Source organism: Canis lupus, chromosome 33 (genome assembly GCF_003254725.2).
Source record: "Canis lupus dingo isolate Sandy chromosome 33, ASM325472v2, whole genome shotgun sequence".
Classification (NCBI taxonomy): domain Eukaryota; kingdom Metazoa; phylum Chordata; class Mammalia; order Carnivora; family Canidae; genus Canis; species Canis lupus.
The window spans coordinates 24386127-24406403 of record NC_064275.1 but is presented as its reverse complement, the minus strand read 5'-3'; the positions used below and the strand labels follow the sequence as shown (position 1 = coordinate 24406403).

At 39.6% G+C, this 20277-nt stretch overlaps 1 protein-coding gene across 9 annotated transcripts in view; it reads right to left on the bottom strand.

The window, feature by feature from the left end:
• Positions 1-3765: 3765 nt before the first annotated feature.
• Positions 3766-20277, bottom strand: part of GTF2E1 (general transcription factor IIE subunit 1) — a 90432-nt gene continuing 73920 nt past the window's right edge. For 8 of the 9 annotated variants that reach the window (XM_025475927.3, XM_025475986.3, XM_025475918.2 and 5 more), the window contains one exon: positions 9654-9889. In XM_025475927.3, the coding sequence (XP_025331712.1) occupies positions 9820-9889 (70 nt within the window). In that variant the 3' untranslated portion in view covers positions 9654-9819. Of the gene's footprint in view, positions 3913-4369; positions 4552-9653; positions 9890-20277 lie in introns of those variants that run through there. The other variant, XR_003147045.3, reaches the window with a different exon arrangement.

Below are 20277 nucleotides of genomic sequence, written 5' to 3'. Positions count from 1 at the left end.
TCAGCCCAGGGTGTGATCCTGGAGACCTGGGATCGAGTCCCGCATTGGGCTCCCGGCATGGCACCTGCATCTCCCTCTGCCTGTGTCTCTGCCTCTCTCTCTCTCTGTGTCATGAATAAGTAAATAAAATCTTAAAAGAAAAAAAAAAGAAATAGGGAGGTCCTTATTTCATTTTATTATTTTATCCCTTAATCTTTTTCATTGAGTTATAGTTCTGATACCACAGGATCTGCAATCCTTGGGGTCCAGGTTTACTTAACAGATAGTAAGAACTTTCTTTAAATGCTATGGCTAGAAATAAACATGTAAAGCAGAAAAGTAAACAGTAACATAGGTGCCTGGATTTCAGTGGTAAGTAAAATTCTTCCCTAGGCTATCACTCCACAACATCAGCCTGTGATTATAAATTAGTTTGGTCAAGTGTTTTCTCCTTAGATTCTGGTGGCCATTCATAACCCAAGCCCTCAGGGAAGTGATCTTCTGGTCCAGGTTTCCAAATAATAAAGCACACACAGGACTATTAACTAATGTGATTTAAGTTGGCTCATGTCTGTTCCACACTTCTATGTGGCTTGAGATAAGGAAATGAACACAAGACCTTATTGGCTGCCCCTGGGGGGAGTGGGTCAGAGAAGTCTGAACTGGAGGAGATGGAGGGCTAGAAAAGTGGCTCTCAGCACAATTGTCTCAGGCTTGGCTCTCAAAAACTTATTGCTCTCAATGAATTGAGAACTGGTGTAAAATACATCACAAAGGTAGTCCATTCCCATGAGGACAGTTCTAAAACTTGGAGCCTTCAAAAAAAAACAAAAAAAAAAACCAAAAACTTGGAGCCTTCAGTGGCTTCCTTCTCGGTCTTTAACAGGCACTGCTCGGAAGATCTAATCTAGAAATTAAATCATTTCTTCTCTGGGGAATGTCATTTACCTCCCTGTATAATGCAGAGCAATCCTGCACGCGCGCACGCACACACACACCCCAACTCTTAACCCTGTCACCCATCATGACTTGACAAGCAGAGAGCATTCTAGCTACCAGGACCTTCTCAGAATTTTAAATACCAAAACGTTACTTTCTCTTACACATAGATATAAGAAATGAAGAAAATGGCTCCAAATCTGTTCAGGCGGGGTAGAACTATGGGTGGTTACTTTTTTCTTTTATCTTTCTACTTTCAGTTTCCCCGTATTTTCTTTGATTATATTACATATTAATGAGCCCTAACATTTCCTAAATACTGACTACTGGGCTAGGCACTCTGCTAAGCACATTATATATTTTCTTTCACTTACTCCTCTTTACAAATCTATGGGTTTACATGTAAAGAAACTAAAGAAATTAAGTAACTTATCAGTGGATAGCCTACATATGAAGCCAGATTTATCTGATATTAAAGTCAACTCTCTTAGTTCCTACACTATACTTTTATAATGGAAAAAGTACACATTTATATATATATATTTTAAAGATTTTATCTATCTATTTATTTATTTATTTTTCTATTTATTTATTTGAAAGAGAGCAAGAGTGAGAGAGTACAAGCAAGGGGAACAGCAGAAGAAGAGGGAGAAGCAGACTCCCTACTGAGCAGCGAGCCCAATGTGGGGCTTAATCCCAGCCAAAAGCAGACACTGACTGAGCCAAAAGCAGACACTGACTGAGCCACCCAGGCGCCCCAAAACCATACATTCTTAGAAAACATTATAAGATGTTGAACATAGGAACTTTATTCATGGATTTATCTTAAGGTTTGGTAGTATATATAGTATTGTGGTTAAGAGTGTGGATTCTGGAACCAGAACTGGTGAACTCCGAGCCTCCCATCTTGCTGGCTCTGTGACTCTGAGCAAGTTACATAACTTCTCCATGCCATATTTTATCCATCAATTAAATGGAGATAAAATAGCACCTACCACAGGGTTACTGTGAAACTTAAATGAATTATATTTGTAAAATGCTTAAATAGTGCCTGGCACATAAGTGCTATTGTTGTTATTCTTGTTGTTCATTATTATTGGTATTTTATTCCAAAAGATTTTGAAGCCAGGCTTGTTTTCTCCTGAAAAGAAATTTGGGCTATAATTCTCTGAAGCTCCTGAATCAAGGCTTTCAAGAAGGAGACTGCCTGCCTTTCCCTATGGGATAACTATAAGATAAGGAATGATGGGGGCATGATCAATCTTTTTGAGGGTTGAATGGAAGCAATTTGTGGGGAGAAATCTCCTGCCATCATTTAACTGCAAGCCTTAGAGCAGAAACTTCCCGTTCATCTTTTTTTTCCCCCCTTTCATGTGATACATTTAATTAGTGTGAGAACTATATTATCAAAAGTCTGTTCATCCTTTTTAAAAGCAAGGAAGAAAGTTTCTAGGAATTATCAAATAAAACTCAAAGAAATTAAGGCCCAATATATGAAATAATAAAAATATTTCTGCAGCAAAAACAATAATTGCCTAATATATGCTCAAAAAGCAAAGCAGGTCTTTCTGTTATAAAGAAATGTCTGAGTACAAAAGCTTGAGTTTCTCTACTGAGAGAATGCCTAAGGGCCACATCCTTAGCGGTGGCCTCTGCTCAGAAAGTCACAGGCCTTGAATCCTTAGGCCTGGTCCTCCGGCTGATGTCAGTGGCTTCCATGTTGAGGCCCAAGAAAAAATATGAAATATCAGGTGAAATCAGAGAAATGAATCCAACTGTGGAAAAACAAAGACAGTTGTGGCTCCTTTTGTCTAGGGAATATAAATTAAACAAACAATGCTTCCTCACCTCTCACCTCGCCTCTGCCTCGTGTAAGTAAGGTGTAAGGTCCCCCCAGGTGGCCTTTCCCACAGTACTTCTAGGATCTAGGAGCTCCTTCTCTTTGGGACAACGGCTCAACTGTTAAAGAGCTCCTATGTTAAACTGATACTGCCGCCTTAAGTTTTACTCTTCAGTTTAGCTCTACATCTTGACAGAGGAGAACAAATTTATTCCACCTGTCACAGAAAAGCCTTTGAAATATTTGCAGACAATGACACGGTGTTTTTTTGGTTAACTTTTTTTTTTTTCCTCCACACTAACAGTGACCATTTCTATCAACTATCTCTGATTTCCTGACTGTCATCATTATTTGCCTTGCTCTAGTTGGTTAATATCCCCCAAGAATTGTGGTACCTACCACGGAACCCAGTAGTTCAGTGTGGTCTGACCACAGCCCACTGCAATAGGACCAGCGCTGCCTGTTATCACCACTTCAATTCCCTTCATGCAGTAAAAGATGGGGTTGTTTTTTTCCCAGCAGACACATCATGGTGTTGGCAAATATTCCACTTGCGGTTAAAATTCCCAGTTCTTTCATATGAACACTGTCCAGGTAATCTCCTCCATTCTTTTTTTATCCTAGATATAAAATCCTGCAATATTTCTGATACACTTCATCTTATTGAGATAGACAAGACACTCTAGACTGTCTAGACAATTTTGAATTCTGATTTAGCTCTGTGACTATACTTTCCAGCTTTGTGTCATTTGTAGGTTTCGTAAAAATGCCATAACCTATTGATGCATTGCAAAATAAAGCAAACTTTTCTGACATTATTGAAAGTGTAGGCTTGGGTACACTGTGCAGAATGACTTCTAAATTAGGTTGAGCAATTTATAGACAGCGTTTTTCAATTCTCTCCAGCCCACCTGCATGACATATAATACAAGGCTCACAAAGAAGGAAAAGAGGCCTCATTAGTGTGCATAGTGAGCAAGGAAGAAAACAGAAAGTAGTGACACTACCTGCATCTTACTCCCTATTCTTCTACTTTTGGTCTCAGGATTGGACCTTCTTGTGGTCTGATCCAGGTATCCTCCCCTGAGGGTAGATGAGACTCATGATGTGCTTATAGTTCCTTGTAGACCATAGTTCATGACCACTCCACTTCCCTGTACAGGAAGATCAGAGGCAACAGGTTGGTATCAGGGAATCATTTGAACAGAATGATCATAAATGCAGCAGCTCCTGTCTGTGCAAGATTCAAGCCTCTGATTGTTCTCATCTCCCTGACAGAACCATCACTTCCTCCCTCTTCCCTTCACCTCCACAAGATCAGTACCAGACAGAAAAGGAATTTTTCCCTCATTGATTTATTTCCTCTTAATTCGACCCAATCAGAGGAACTGGAGCCTCACTTTTATTAGCTTAGGGCTAGGAAAACAAAGCATACTAATAAAGTTAACAAACAGAAGCCATTTTATGGCCAGGGTCTGCTGACCAGTATAATAATTTCTCTGATACCATTGAACTGAAAATATACTCTGAATCTCAATATATTCAGCCTGACTTTTATTCCCCTCCCAAAGAGACATAATCATAACAATCATCTCTAGAAAGTTTCCTTACCTGAGCTGATATGGGCTCCTTTTTCCTCATATTCCAAGGTCAGATAATAGCTGTTCTACACAGTCATCAGAGCGGGAGCCATAAAACAAAAGCATACAGGGGACAGGAGAATATTTGGGAGCTGGCCCCAGAATCAGGCCTGGATTTCAGTACTGGCTTCTCTATCGACCAGTCATGGGATCCTGGGCAGATAGAAGTAGAATTGATATGACAAGACTTATTCAAGTTTGTAAATTAGTACAGTCCTTGGCATCTATAAAGTACTTAGTAAATATTAATTATTTTCAAACAGTTTTCTAATATATATGTTCAGCTTGCTTTTATTTTTAAGATTTATTTACTTATTTGGGAGAGAGAGAGAGAGAGAGAGAGACCATGAGCAAGAGGGGCAGAGAGAGAGTGATAATCTCAAGCAGATTCTGTGGTGAGTGTGGAGCCTGATGTGGGGCCCAGTGTCTTAATCCAGAGATCACGACCTGATCTGAAAACAAGAATTGGAGGCTTAACCAACTGTACCACCCAGGCTCCCCCAGCTTGTTTTTCTCTAGTATTTGGTTGCTATGCTTTGACTAAAACAGTTAAGAGACATAGTAATAGTAATAGTAATTAATAGTAATAGTAATAGTAATAATTCTAAGAGACTCTTAGAATCCTAGCATATTAGAGATCTAGTATGAACCATCTTTTTGCAGATGAAGAAATTGATGCCCAGGTAGGAAAAAGGAGTTTTTCAAGGCACACATTGAGTAAATGGCAGAGCCAGTACTCTAAACCAGGTATCCTGATCCCTAACCCCCAATCCTTCCTCAGTTATAGCCTTTTTTTTTTTTCCAGGAAGGAATCAGAATTATCTGTATAGCCAAGTGCAGATTTAGATACTGGCATATATGATATATTTATTTATATATAATTTTGTATAGAGAAATTTAAAGTATTATCTACAATGCTTGTGCATATGCCTAGCACAATGAATCTTATGCTGAAGACTCTCACTTCAAAACCCTGTTTACTAAGCACTATGGAATCATGGAAAGAACATAGAACTTGGAATTGAGTAGGTTTAGATTCAAATCCCAATTCTACTTCTTACTGCTTCCATGACCTTTAGCAATTTATTCAACCACTTTGAACTTTAATTTCTTCATCTGGAAAATGGGGGTATTAGCCCCTATTAGTATTTTTGTGATGCATATGGCATATCCAGTATGGGAGCACAATGGCCATCATACATTGGCACCGCTCCTTAGATGCTTCTCTCTTGATTCCCCTGATTTTGGTGCTCTGCTGGAAGTAAGACACTGTCAGGTGCTTGTGAGATGGGAACCATGCTTGAAAGGAAAGACAGTTATCTGTTTTCTTTGTCATGAGTGGAATGGGAACACAGTAGTTGGATTTTTCCCACAAGTCTGCTTGTGAGCTTTTGATTGTTTTGTAGAGAACATCAACTCGGGAAGTATGACAAGACCCAGAGTTGCTTACCATGGGGATATTGTCTCTAGATTGTTCAGTGCTGGGCCTTGGTTTTATTGGCTAGACATAGAGCCATCTATGCATCAGGATAATATATCCTAATCCTCACAACCTTCCCTTGGTAAACCTTATGCATTAGGTATTTATAAATATTTGTGGAAGGAAGAAAGAAAGGAAAGAAGGGAGGAAATAGGGTTGTTTCAAGTATTCAACAGTGACTGGCCTTTGAGAACTAGGAAATAATGTTTTGTTCTGAGAATTAACCTATATAATCCATCCATAATGGATCAGATCAGTATACGCAAAGTCATCTGAAAGCAATAGTGTAGATTCTTAGAAAAATAAAACTTTTATATCAGTTGCTCTCCAGCCTGGCTAATGATCCCTTAAACATTCAGATTCCTAAACCCTTCCACAGACCCAATAAATTAGACTTTCTAGAGCCAAAAAGGTCTTTATTTATTTAAAGTCTTCCAGGTGCTTTGGGGGCAATCAGCTGCACGCTAGCCAGTAGATTGGCTTTGGGAACCATAGTTCCACTGTAAGAGGTATGAAAAGGATTAACACATATGAAGAGCAATGTGTAGGTAAGAAGAGGGTTGTTCAGCAAAGGAAATGAGGGGAAAGGACATACTTGGCACACTCTAGCTAAGGCAAGCCGGATTCTGGAATTGGGTCCCCTAACAGAAACATCTAGACCATCTGGAGGGCAGATTCCTGTTGAGGGGATACCGAGCCAGATGAGCCTGACATATTGAAAATTTGAGTCACCTAACTCCCCTAGTCAAAGTTCCTTGCTCACTGAGCAACCTTCTGATGATCTCTCTTCCCTTGCAACTGGTAATAGGGAGAAAAGGAGCAGATCAGGTCAAGTGTTTCCAACTGTAAATTAATAAACTGGCATTCTGGTTATATATCAGTCTCTTGTGAGTTAGTATGAGTCAGCATCCCTGAGTCTAATCAACACAGAGTCTCTGCCACGATCAAATTTCTGATGCTGTAAAACTGAGGGCATGACCTAGGACCCCAATGAATTCTTAAGAGTGAAAGTATCCCATTCAGTCCCCAGGAAGCGAGCCAGTTACCCTCTCCTGGGGAAAGGGGTGAAAAGGAGCCCATTTCCTGGGGAAACACACTCTGGACAACTTTCTTAATACTGTATATGCCTTACCAGGTACGTGAATTTGAAAAAAGGGATTAGATTCTTATAATAGGAAAGTTATTTAGAATGCTTTTTCTGTTGTCAAAAGCCTTTCATATGTATCGCTTACTTGACATTGGCACTAGCTTAGGAGGTAAGTCAGGCATATATTATTATTACTCTTATTTCGGACATGAGAAATCCGGCATAGTCACTTACCTCAGACCTAAAGTAAATGGCACAGCTAGGACCAGAATCCGGATCTTTTGACTCTTTTCTTTTTCTCACTTCCTCTCTAATAAAGAGAATACCCTAGACAGAACCCTAATAGAGTACTACAAACACCTAAACAAGAGTGGGACTGTGTTTACATGTGTGCATAGGGACTGGGTTAAGGACACAGATATGGAGAGACAAGTTGACAGAAGAGCAGAAGAGAAATCAGTAGTGATAAGAAAGAACATCAAAGTTTTTTTTTTAGCCAAGAGAACTGAGAAATGATTCAATGTAATTGAACACATTATTTATTGAGCACCTATTGTGTGCAAAGCCTTTTGTGCTGGGTACTACCAAGAGGAGCAAAGCTTATGAAAGAACATTTTTTAACATGTATTTTGGTGTGATGAAGAGGAACCCACCCCCAATTTTTTTTCTTCTTTATGGTAGCATCAAAAGACTGCAATCCATACCCAGACTGTTTATAGGGAGGTGGAAGAGGGGAGATTGGGGTCCTTAAGAGGCTGACTATGATTAGAACTCTGGCAGACAAGATCATTTGGAAACACAGGCTTGATAACATCTCATCAGGGATAGATGCTTGTGCAAAATCCTTGGGGAAATAAAAAAAAAGATGCAGCTTCCTTAACACTTTTCCATCATTGTATTTTATCTTAGATCTTTAAGTCCTTGGTAACTTCACCAGTGACAGTTCCCAAAATAAGTCCTGTTTTTTAAAATGCTTTTTATAACTGCATGAAAACAAAATCCAGATTTCAGAGGCATAAGAATTATGAAAGGGGCAAGTCCTGGGGCAGCTCTTTCTCCTACATTGACCCATGTTCCATCATGACCCACAGTTGGGACAAGGGGCTGCAGCCAGACCTCTTTTAATTAGCTCACAAACGCTGCCCTGTGGCTTGCGTCAGTCCTCATATTTTGCTAACTGGTTGATTCCATTTTCTCTGTATAAATCTGTACATTCTGATGTGAGCACTCTGGGGTGGCAAAGGGAGAAAGAGCTGCTTGTTCCCCACCCGATCGGTTCATGTCTGGCTGGATCAGCCTCCCACCTCTCAGGCTGATTCATCAGGCTCAGTCTATTCAAACAGATGGGACTTCTATTTAGGTATTTTAATAGCATGTATTTAAGATGCCCTATTGAGAATCTGATCTGACAGAGGTTTGATGAAGTGTTGATGGGCTAAGAAACAAGGCTTACTAGGCAAATAGCTTCTTCTCAAACCAGATAGTTTATATCAATTCAATCAAGTACTTAACTAAGGGCCTACTGTGTGCCAGTGTGCCCAGTGTTGAGTTAATAGAGCCAGAAAAGAAGTAGAATGCTTGGCAGACAGGCCCTTGGAAGCTTCTTTTTCTGGGGAAAAATGGTACATGCATGAATGTCTTTGTAATTTTACAGACATCTTTGACTGCCTACTAGGTGCAAGAGGTTTGCACAAGTAAGCAGCTAAATAGGATAGTGGCCATACCATGTTTATATCAAGCCTACATCAAACATTTCAAGGAAAATGGCTCTTTTGTGTCATGATGAGAAATGTGAAAAAAAAACCCGCATATTTATTGAGCACCTAAATTGAATGTACTGAATGTTCTTCAATGCATCATGTTCCTTCTTGATACCATGCTGTTACTTTTACTGCCCTGACTTTAAGTGACATTCACTCTTCCTTTTATGCTTATTCAAATGTCATCTTTTTTTTTCTTTAGATCAAATATGACCTTCTCCAAAAACCTTTTACACCTAACTTTCCAGCAATAATGGTATCTCTTCTTCATAGCTTTTTTTTTTATTAGTAACATGCTCTTTAGAACTTCAACTTAGTACCTAACAGCTTATACTGTCTTGCATTGGTCTCTAATCTTTCAGGTTTGTGAGACCTGTATAATCAATACTGCAAGCTCTTTGAGGTAAAACTCAATTCATACTTGTATAATCAATATTTGTTGAGCAACTACTTTGCCCCAAGTCACCACTGTAGGAAAACCAAATATAAATAAGATTCCTGCTCTCAAAGAGCTCATATACATTTGCTACTCTGAAATGGAATCAGAATCTCCCAGAAAGTACTTATCATTGTGTCAGATACATAGTAAGTTTTCTAAAAATTGACACCATTATTAGTTATTATTTTGCTGAAACTGAATGGGAGGGTGGAAAGTAGAGAGAAGAATGGATGGGGATCCCTGGGTGGCTCAGCGGTTTAGCACCTGCCTTTGGCCTAGGGCTTGATCCTGGAGTCCTGGGATCAAGTTCTGCATTGGGCTCCCTGCATGGAGCCTGCTTCTCCCTCTGCCTGTGTCTCTGCCTCTCTCTCTCTGGCTCTCTCATGAATAAATAAATAAAATCTTTAAAAAAAAAAAAAAAAGAATGGAGACAGGAAGCTACAACTGTTAGGTTTGGAGGTGTGTAACAGAAAACCCAAATCAAATGGCTTAAGCAGCAAAGGGAATTTATTGGCTTTTCTAACTGAGAAAGACCAGAGATACAATGATGATTGGTTATGATTCAATCAGGGCTTTGGCTTCATCTCTTTATGACTCTTTTCGGTACTACCTTTTTGTGTGTTGGCTTTATCCTCAGGATGGTTGCAAGATGACTCTAGTAATTCCAGGCTTCAAATTTACACATAACATCCAGAGGAAGGGAGACTTCATCTCTTCTGGTGGCTCTGTTAAAAATAAGGAAATTTCCTTCCTCAAGACTCCAGCAAATCTCCTTTCTTACCTCAGTGTACCAAGTGAGTCAAAAGCCTTTTTCTTAACCAATTCCTTGGCCAAGGACTGTCATAGATTGCTAGGGTTAGGCTAGGTTCCTAGTGCAGACTAGATGAGATTACTGTCAATTAGGATAGCCTGCTTATACTGCAGTTACAGCCAACTCCCAAATCTCAGTAGCTTAATACAGCAAAAATTTGTTTCTTGATCTCTGCATGCCAGTGTAGGTCGGCAGGGGGAGCTCTACCATTATGGTCACTCGGACCCAGTCTGATGGAGGCTTTACCTTGGCAAATGGTTTAGCAATCACTGCAGCAGGGGGAAAGGGACCTGCTGAATCCTACACTGGTTCTTAAAGTCTTCTGCCTACAAGTGATATAGATCACTTCTAGTCACATTTTATTGGCCAAAGCAAGTCACATGGCCACATCTAACTGAAACAAGCTACGAAATGCAGTCTTACTAGGTGTCTAGGAGAACTAGAATATTTACAAATAGCCCCAATCATGACTACATTACTCTTGGCTCAATCAGGACCAACTGTATGGAGGACTCTGCCTGGAGCACATGTACTTCTTTGGAAAGGAGATCCCTTAGCAAAAATCAGGTATTACTAAGAAGGGAGCAATGGATATTGAATAGGCAACCAATAATGTTTATTACAGAGGTTATATGAAGGCAAACTGATCTCAGACATCAAATAAATGGAGAAAGCAAGACCACAAACAGTTTGGCAAAGGTCAAGAAGAGAGGAGCAACCACTGTAGGAATGTAGCCACCTAGAGATCTGAACAGCAGGAAGGGCCCAGATAAAAATAAGCTGGAGTGCATGTGTTAGTATCTTTGCTGCTGCACTTCCTAGCCCAGGCATAGAAGCACAGAAAGCAGATTAGGAACATATGATTTGAGGGGCTTTGGGGGAGATCTTCAGTTGTTAAAGAAGGTGGAGAGCTGAAGAAGTCAAGGGGTTCTCAAATGGGCAGTGGGGCCAAAGTCATAATATAACCCAGAACCAGTCACATTCTCAAACTAGTTTTAAGTCTTTGAGAAGTAACCTCTAACAGTAACAAAGACTTGTGGAAAGTGGTACAGACAGATGGAATGGAATCCAAATCAGGGAAAATGGAGGGCAGCCAATCTGAAAGAGATACTGAAATAAAGATGAGGCCTTTTGTCCCATTGGGCCTACAGATATTGGAAAAAGAAGGTCTCCATGGGAGAAGGGAGTGTGAATTTAGAGTAGAGCCATGTTTGTACCCAGGGGAGGCAACACAAAATAAAATAAAGAATTCTTCTAGATCAGCAGTCAAAAAACTTGGGGTTGAGGCCCAAATACAATATGGGCAAGTCATTATAAATTCTTTCAACTCGTTTCCTCAGCTGAAGAAAGAAGGTAATAATCCTTTCTCTTCCTTCCTCAGAGCTTTATGTGAAGATTGAATGAGATAGAAAAATGTCTTGGTAGACTACAAAGCCCTAGAGAAATGTATGTATGGGACTATAACACTGATGTGGATCAGTGGGAAGAGTTGAAGAAGTTTAGATTTAGGTGAAATGCTGTCTCAAGTGAACAGGGCCCAAAGGGAAGTACAGAGTGAAGGTGGAGCTATCAGTGGGCTCATAGGCATCATCTAAGCTAAGACTTTTTTTTCCTTTCAAGATTTTATTTAAATTCAGGTTAGTTCACATATAGTGTAGTACTAGTTTCAGGTGTAGAATTTAGTGACTGACCAGTTGCACATAACACCCAGTGCTCATTACATCATGCCCATCACCCAATTACCCCATCCCCCCACCCATCTCCTTTCTAGCAACCTTGTTTGTTCCCTATATTTGAGTCTCTTATGGTTTGCCTCCCTCTGTCTTATTTTCCCTTCCCTTCTCCTATGTTCATCTGTTTTGTTTCTTAAATTCACATGAGTAAATTCATATGGTATTTGTCTTTCTCTGACTTATTTTGATTAGCATAATACCCTCTACGTCCATCCACATCATTGCAAATGGCAAGATTTCATTCTTTCTGATGGCTGAGTAATATTCCATTATATATGTGTGTGTGTGCATGTGTGTGTGTGTGTGTGTGTGTGTGTGTGTATACACCCCACATCTTCTTTATCCTCTCATCAGTTGATGGACATTTGGGCTTTTTCCATATTTTGGCTATTGTGGGTAGTGCTGCTATAAACATTGGGGTGCTTGTGTCACTTCGAATCAGTATTTATGTATCCTTTGGATAAACAGTAATGCAATTGCAAGATCATAGGGTAGCTCTATTTTTAACTTTTTGAAGAACCTTCATACTGTTTGAGTAGCTACACCAGTTTGCATTCCCACCAACAGTGTAAGAGGGTTTCCCTTTCTCTGCATCCTCACCAACGTCTATTGTTTCCTGAGTTGTTAACTTAGCCATTCTGACTGACGTGAGGTGGTATCTCACTGTGGTTTTGGTTTGTATTTCCCTGATGATAAGTGATGTTGAGCCAACAAATTAGGGAATCTGGAAGAAATGGATAAATTCCTAGAAATATACAACCCACCAAAACTGAAGCAGACAGAAATAGAAAACTTGAACAGACCCATAACCAGGAAAGAAATTGAACCAGTAATCAAAAATCTCTCAACAAACAAGAGTCCAGGGCCAAATGGCTTCCCAGGGAAATTCTACCAAACATTTAAAGAATTAATACCTATTCTTCTCAAACTGTTCCAAAAAACAGAAATAGAAGGAAACTTCCAAACTCATTCTAAGAGGCCAGCATTACCTTGATTCCAAAACCACAGACCAATATCCCTGATGAATATAGATGCAAAAATTCTCAATAAGATACTAGCTAATTGGGTCCAACAGTACATTAAAAAGGATTATTCACTACGACCAAGTTGAATTTATTCCTGGGCTGCAGGGGTGGTTCAATATCCGCAAGTCAATCAACCTGATACACCACATTAATAAAAGAACCATGTGATCCTCTTAATAGATGTACAAAAAACATTTGACAAAATATAGCATCCATTCTTGATAAAAAGAAAAGAAAAACTTCAAGAAAGTAGGGATAGAGGGAATATACACCTTAACATCATAAGGCCATATACTAAAGACCCACAACTAATATTGTCCTCAATGGGGAGAAACAGAGCTTTTCCCTTATGTTCAGGAACAAGACAGGGATGGCCACTCTCACCAGCGTTGCTCAACATAATACTGGAAGTCCTCGCCTTAGCAATCAGACAACAAAAAGACATAAAAGAATTCTGAGTAGGTAAGGAAGAAGTCAAACTTTCACTCTTCACAGACAGAATGATACTCTGTGTGGAAAACCTAAAAGACAGCATTCAAAAATTGCTAGAACTGATACGGAACTCAGCAAAGTTCGTAGGATACAAAATCAACACACAAAAGTCTGTTGTACACACCTATAATGAAGCAGCAAAAAGAGACATCAGGTAATCAATCCTATTTACAATTACACCAAAAACCAAAGATACCTAGGAATACGCCTAACCAAAGAGATAAAAGATCTTACTCTGAAAACTATAGAACACTCATGAAAGAAACTGAGGAAGACACAAGAAATGGAAAAACATGCCAAGTTCATGGATTGGAAGAACAATTATTGTTAAAGGTCTATACTTCCCAAAGCAATCTACACATTCAATGCAATCCCTATAAAAATGCCACCAGCATTTTCACAGAGCTAGAAGAGACAATTCTAAAATTTGTGTGGAACCGAAAAAGACCTTGAATAGTGAAAGCAATATTAAATAAGCTAAGACTTAATTGCAAGAAAGAGAAACCCAACTCAAATTGGCCTAAGAATAAAATATATCAACTCACATAATGGAAATAATTGCAAGGGTAAAATGACTTTTAGTGTGGCAGGACTCGAGTGTTATGGTTAGAAATTTGTCTCTCACTATTTCTAGTATCTGCCTTCTTCTATGCTGGCTTCATTTTCAGACAGGCTGTCCTCAATTGGTGACAAAGATTGTCCACTAGCAGCTACCAGTTAAGTAACTCTAGTAGAAAAAAGAGAGTGCCTTTTTCTCATTTCAACAAAAATCTTGAGGTAGCTCTGTCTGGCCTGAATCACATGCTCCTCTCGAATCGATCACTATGACTGGCATCAATCCCAGCTGAATCACATGGATGGAACATGGGGGAGTAAATGAAAACCACCCACTCCTACCATAAGGAAGTAGGCTAAAAGGCTTGTTCCAGAGTGATGACTGTGGATACACAGGACAGAGGAGGGAAGAAAATCAAGGGAGAATTCAAGGCAGAGGGAAAGTTGCACTTACGGAAAAAAGGCAAGTTTAATAATGAACTCACCAAGTGCACTCGGGATGCGGAGGTGGTGTGTAATGAGACAGCTGCTGAAACAGAGATCTGTCAGTCAAAAGGACATAGTTAAGAATTCCCAGAGTGGCCAATGCACTCTTTGAGAAAAAGTAGTTTAGGAGGCAAGAGTAGCCACTGTTACAGACTTTCAGTTAGTTCTTTGCTTGGTACGTGTTTTTGTTCCTGTTAGGGGTGAGGGAGAGAGGGCATAGACAGTGTCTGTCTTGAAGGAGTAGACTAATGCAGGAGGCATGGACATAGATGCCCATAACACTGCCATAATTTTATTGCTCAGCAGGAAAAGCAGCAAAGAAATTATCACTAAATTTACTAGAAGTTATAGCCTGTCAAAGAGATGTGAAATGTGACTGATACACAGCATGGTGAGTCCTCCTCACCCTTCCCCCCCAAACATAAAGGCCCACCCTGTTTTGCCTTTTTTCCATCCTCTTACATACACATTACACCTACACACAGGCACATAACAGCAGGGAAGCATTCTCTTGGAACACTATCAGAATCATTCTTTAGACCTCCCGGGTAGGTCACTACCCTGAAATGAAAAGCTGCCAGCCTCCTGTTTTTTTGAAGCCAGTGGAATAAGGGCAGCTTAAAGCTAACTGCATACTGAGCCAATACTTGTGAAAGGCAATTTAGTTCTGGATCCCACCTCTGGATCTTAACAGTTGCCCTCACCACCAGCCCAGACTGGTATGCTTTCAAGCATGTTCAAAAGAAGGGCCTCACCTCCTGCTTAACCAAACGAAGAGGTTAGTCCACTTCTGACCCTGGACTTGAAGGTGTGACTATGTGACAGAGCATAGGAGCAAAGAGATCACAGTTCCAAGTGAGGGCACTGGGAGGCCAGGATTAGTCCCTGTTATGACTTAGAGTCCGAATCCCAGAAACAGATGTAAAGAGGAATTCAGAAGTTCCTCCAGGAAAGAAAATCCAGAACTCTTGAATTCTTACCTCATATGCTGGCCTATTACTGTGTTCTCTGTAGCTGTTGCCAGAAAGGCTCTCAGGTCAGATACTCTAGAGTTCTGGTATTCTCTGATGACCCTCACATCCAAAACAGACATCTGGGATTATAAGCCCCACTTCTATTCCCCAATAAATGACAGTAACTATCACACACAGTTCTGGCAGATGTGTATTACTTTAAAAACAAATAGCACAGAAACATGGAATTACTGTATGACCCAGCAATTTCACCCCCCCAGATTGAAAATAGGTACTCAAGTGCCTGTACACAAATGTTCATAGCGGGATTATTCACAATAACCAAAATGTGGAAACAATCTAAATGTCCATCAACAGCTGAATGGATGAACAAATTGTGGTATATATACACAATGGAATACTATTTAGCCAGAGAAAGGAATACAGTACTGATATATGCCACATGGATAAGTCTTGAAAACAATATGCTAAAGAAGGGAAAGAAGCCAGACACAAAAAGTCACATACTGTACAATTCCATCTATACAATAGATGTATAGATGGAATAGTACCCAGAATAGGTAAATCCATAGAGAAGACTGGTCGTTGCCAAGGGCTGGGAGGAGGGGAGAATGGGAACCAACTGCTTAATGGGTACTGGGTTTTCTTTTGGGATGATGAAAATGCTTGGGAACTAGGTAGAGATGGTGGTTCCAATATCTTGCGAAGGCACTAAATGCCAATGAATTGTATACTTTAAAATGGTTAGTTTTCTGTCATGTGAAATTTTACTACAATAAAGACATCTGATAAAAAGGGGGAAGGGATACTGATTCAGTTGGCATATACCTTTATCCCCTTACTCCCTCCCTTCTTCCTACCTGAAGGTGTAAGTGGATCAGTCAAGAATGGCAAAGCAGAAAGATAAAAGAAATCTGGGTCTTTGATATCATGAAGGAAACTATGGTAACATCAATTTTAATATGAGCCAAATAAAACCCCCAGTTGAAACAGCACAGTCTTTGTTCTTACAAACTTCCTCTTTAAAAAATGACCATAAAAAAAAAATGACCATAACACAGACTAAGTGAACAAATTCACATGTCAGCCTTGGGTTAGATTTATTTGTTATATGTACTTTTGGTTAGATGGTTTCACCAGTTGCTTGGAAAATGCCCTTTGCTACGCAGATCCACACTCCCCATCTGTAAGCATTCTAAAAGGGAAGATCATTAATACAAAACAGCATCACAAACATTAGATCTACAAGCAACAACAGAAACTGAAAATAACTGTCTTTTATGTAAAGGCCATAGTTTTTACTCCTGGCCTGAATAAAAATAATCGTGTGGTCATTCAGTATGTATTGATGACTACTTACTATGTGCCAACCCCTGAGTCAGAGATATAAGCCAGAAAACTACAGTGACCAAGGAAGATAAAGTCTCTGCCCTCATGGAGCTTACATTCTAGCAAGAGGGAGATGCAAACAATAAGCACATAAAAAATTTCCCATACACTATATATTAATACAATGCATAGGGCTTCCAACCATCCTGATTTCAGTACTGGCTCTTAGCTCTCCCATCTCTGGCGTGGTTCTGCAGGGTCCTCGGGCCCCTCTGTCCCCCACAAGTCAGCAGCACTTTCAACACTGCAGCCTTGATCTCAGTAGTCAAAACGTCTCAGTTCCTCACCCAGGAAAAAAAAAAAACAGATAAAAAACCCTCCACCTGACGTTATCCCCAGGAAAAAAAAAAAAACAGATAAAAAACCCTCCGCCTCACTCTAACCAATCCCACCCCAAAAAGGCGAAAAATTAAACCAGAAGCAAAATCCATCATTGTTCTCAAGAACAAAGAGCCTAAAAGCAGAATGAAGCCTACCTTTATGGTAGAGAGCCAAGGAGGGAAGGAGGGCACACACGGCATTCAGGTAAAAAACTTGTATATAGGGAAAAATGCAAATACTAAGTACAATACATGTAACTCTAGTGCATGAAGAAAATGCCCTGACCAGTGCTGTCCAACAGAAATATAATGCAAGCTACACATGTGAGTCATTTTACAATTTTTAAATCTTCTAACAGCTACATAAAAAGTAAAAACAAGTGGAATTAGTTTTAATAGTACATTTCCTCTAACCCAACATATCTACAGTATGATTTTTTAGACACATAATCAATAGAAACATTATTAATATGGTATTTTACATTCTATTCTGTATTTCCATATTGAGCCTCCAAAATTTGGTATGTATTTTATATTTACAGCACATCTCAATGTGGACTAGATACATTTCAAGTACTCAGTAGCCACATGCAGCTAGGCGCTACCCTAATGGACAATGCAGCCCTAGAAAAAATACTCACTAAACTGCCTTTTCCATGAACATGAAAGCTAATTGTTTCACCAGAATTGAAGCTTCTAGATGTCTCACTGGCTGTGCCCAAGAAGCTATATACCAGCACCCTCCACTGTTAGTCCTGGGTTCACAGGCCTAGGTACTGTGAACCACAAGTAAACATAATTAACTGATTAAAAGACTATACATATATTCATAATTCAAGCAGGGAAAAATGATCAGGCTTGGTGAGAAGGTTGTTCGCCTTGCCAATACATCAGTCCATCCATCCATTCAACATTGATTAGGCCTGCAACATGCCAGAATTAATTCTATGTGCTAGTATCCTGCCTGCAGAGTTTACAGTCTTTTAGGGGAAACGGTGAGAGGCATAAATAATTACGTAAGAAATAAACAAGTTCATTTCAAATAGCAATTTTGCTATGAAGAAAATAAAACAGGAAAATACCGTCATGAATGGAAGAGATTAGTTAATAGCGCAGAGGCTTCTCTGAGAAGGTGGCATTTAACCTGAAAATAAAGTAAGAGGGACAAGGATGGATTAGAGTGTTTCATGCAAAGAAAACAAGGCAAAGACCTAAGGCAGAAAGCAGCTTGGCATATTTGCAAAACAGAGAGAATGTCAATATGGTTAGAGAGTAGTTAACTAGGGGAGAGTAGGGGATGTGGTCATAAAAGTAGTCAGAGGCCAGACCACTTAAGGTCTAAGGAAAAGAGTTAGTAAGGAGTTTGGAAGTTATTCTAAGAGAAAAATCAATGAAGGATTCTAAGGGGGGGAGAGAGTCATCTGATTTACATTTTAAAAAGTCTGTGTGTGGGAATGATCAAATCCCCCCCGCACATTTGGGTGGTAGTTTAAGAGTAGAAGTTGGGGGACCAACTGGCAGGCTGCTGCAGTAGCCAAGGAGAGAGGTGCTGTGGCATGCATGGAGTAGGCTGGTAGTGGCAGTAGTGAGAAGTCAGATTTACAATATACTTTCAATTTACCAGCAATTCCTATCAGCTCTACATTCAAAATTAGATTATATAGATTATATTTTGAATCTACAAGGACGTGCTGGTGAACTGCATGTGAGATGAAAAAAGGGAAGGATGGCTATTAGAATTTCGCCTTGAGTACAGAGTTGAAATGATGGTGCCACTTACGGAGATGTGGAGCTGAAATAGGAGCAAAACCTGCCCCTTCTTCTGTATTTCTGATCTTGATAACTAGAACCACCATCCAGTCAGAAGCCTGATCTTCATCCAAGGTACTGCTCTATCCAGTTACCAAATCCATTAATTCTATCACCCCAGTTTTTCAAATCTGTCTCCTCCTTTCGATCTCCACTGACTTGGACAGTTCATTAGACCAAAATACTCACCAAGACTACTGAAACGGCCCTTAATAATCTCTAGTTTTAAACTCCAACTTAACATCAATGCTACAAATTGTTCCCTTGCCTGCAATTCTCCAACAATCTATTTGAAGAGTAATTTGGCATTACCTATCAAAGTTTAAAATGGACATGCCCTTTGGTTGACCCTCCTTTATGATTCCATCGTTTAGAAATACTCAAAGAATGAAAATATGAGGGCACATTAACAGTGAAAAAATAGATACTACTTAAGTGCCATTCAATAAGGAAACTATTACATAAACCAACCTATAATACAACTACATTATAACATTCTATCCAGTCCTTATTTATTTGGCCCCACACCCAGTGTGAGCCCATTGCGGAACTTGAACTCATGACCTCAAGATCAAGACCTGAGCCAAGATCAAGTGTCAGATGCCTGACAGAGCCACCCAGGCACCCCTAGTACTTATTTTTTTAAATGAAGTAGATCTAAATATATTGATATGAAAAGATACTTCAAAAGCAAATGGCAATGTGGATGTGGTTGCAATTATTGAAAAAGCACTGCAGTACATCTGGGGGCATGGTGTCTATGTTGTTCCTAAAGGCCTTAAGGTCCAGGATGATACACATTAAACTATCAATAATTGTTTGCCTCAGGGTAGTGAGATGGGGATGGGGATGGGCTGGGAGGGGTTCTACTTTTTAAAACTATATATATTTATTATTGGATGAATTTTTAAATAATTACTAATACATTTATATAACAACAAAACTGTACAACCATCCTGTGTGTCTTAACATGATTCAAGTCAGTTTAGGACCTGGCACTAGCCTTTTTTCAGACTAGTTCCTCAGATTTATTTACATTAGGTGGGCGATAATGTACTTTTGTGTGATGGGAAATGTGGGTTGATTGTTGGAACTGGGTTGTGTACTAGGCCTATCTGCTTTGCAACTGGAAGAAAGGCATCATCTAGTACTCAGAGGATGTGAAGCTTTTTCTAAAGAGAAGTTAAGGTACTCATTTCTTTCCTTGAGGGCACAGCAGAATCAGTTCATTCCTTTAACTCTTCAAAGAAAGAAAGAAAATTTCATGACTCTTTTCTCAACCTGTTTGGCTTTACATGGTTTAAGAGGACCTGTACTGATCTTGTTCAGTTTGTTTCTTTCACAATATAGAAAGCCAACAGAATAGACAGTAAATTTGCCATAACACCAGTTCCTTTCTGAAAATCTTCCTCATTTCCCCAAGCAATTTTTAGGTAAAGAAAAACAAAATGATAGCAGCCCAGCTAGAGATCTCCTAGAGATAACACATGTGAAATAGCTTTGGTAGAAACAAAATGTT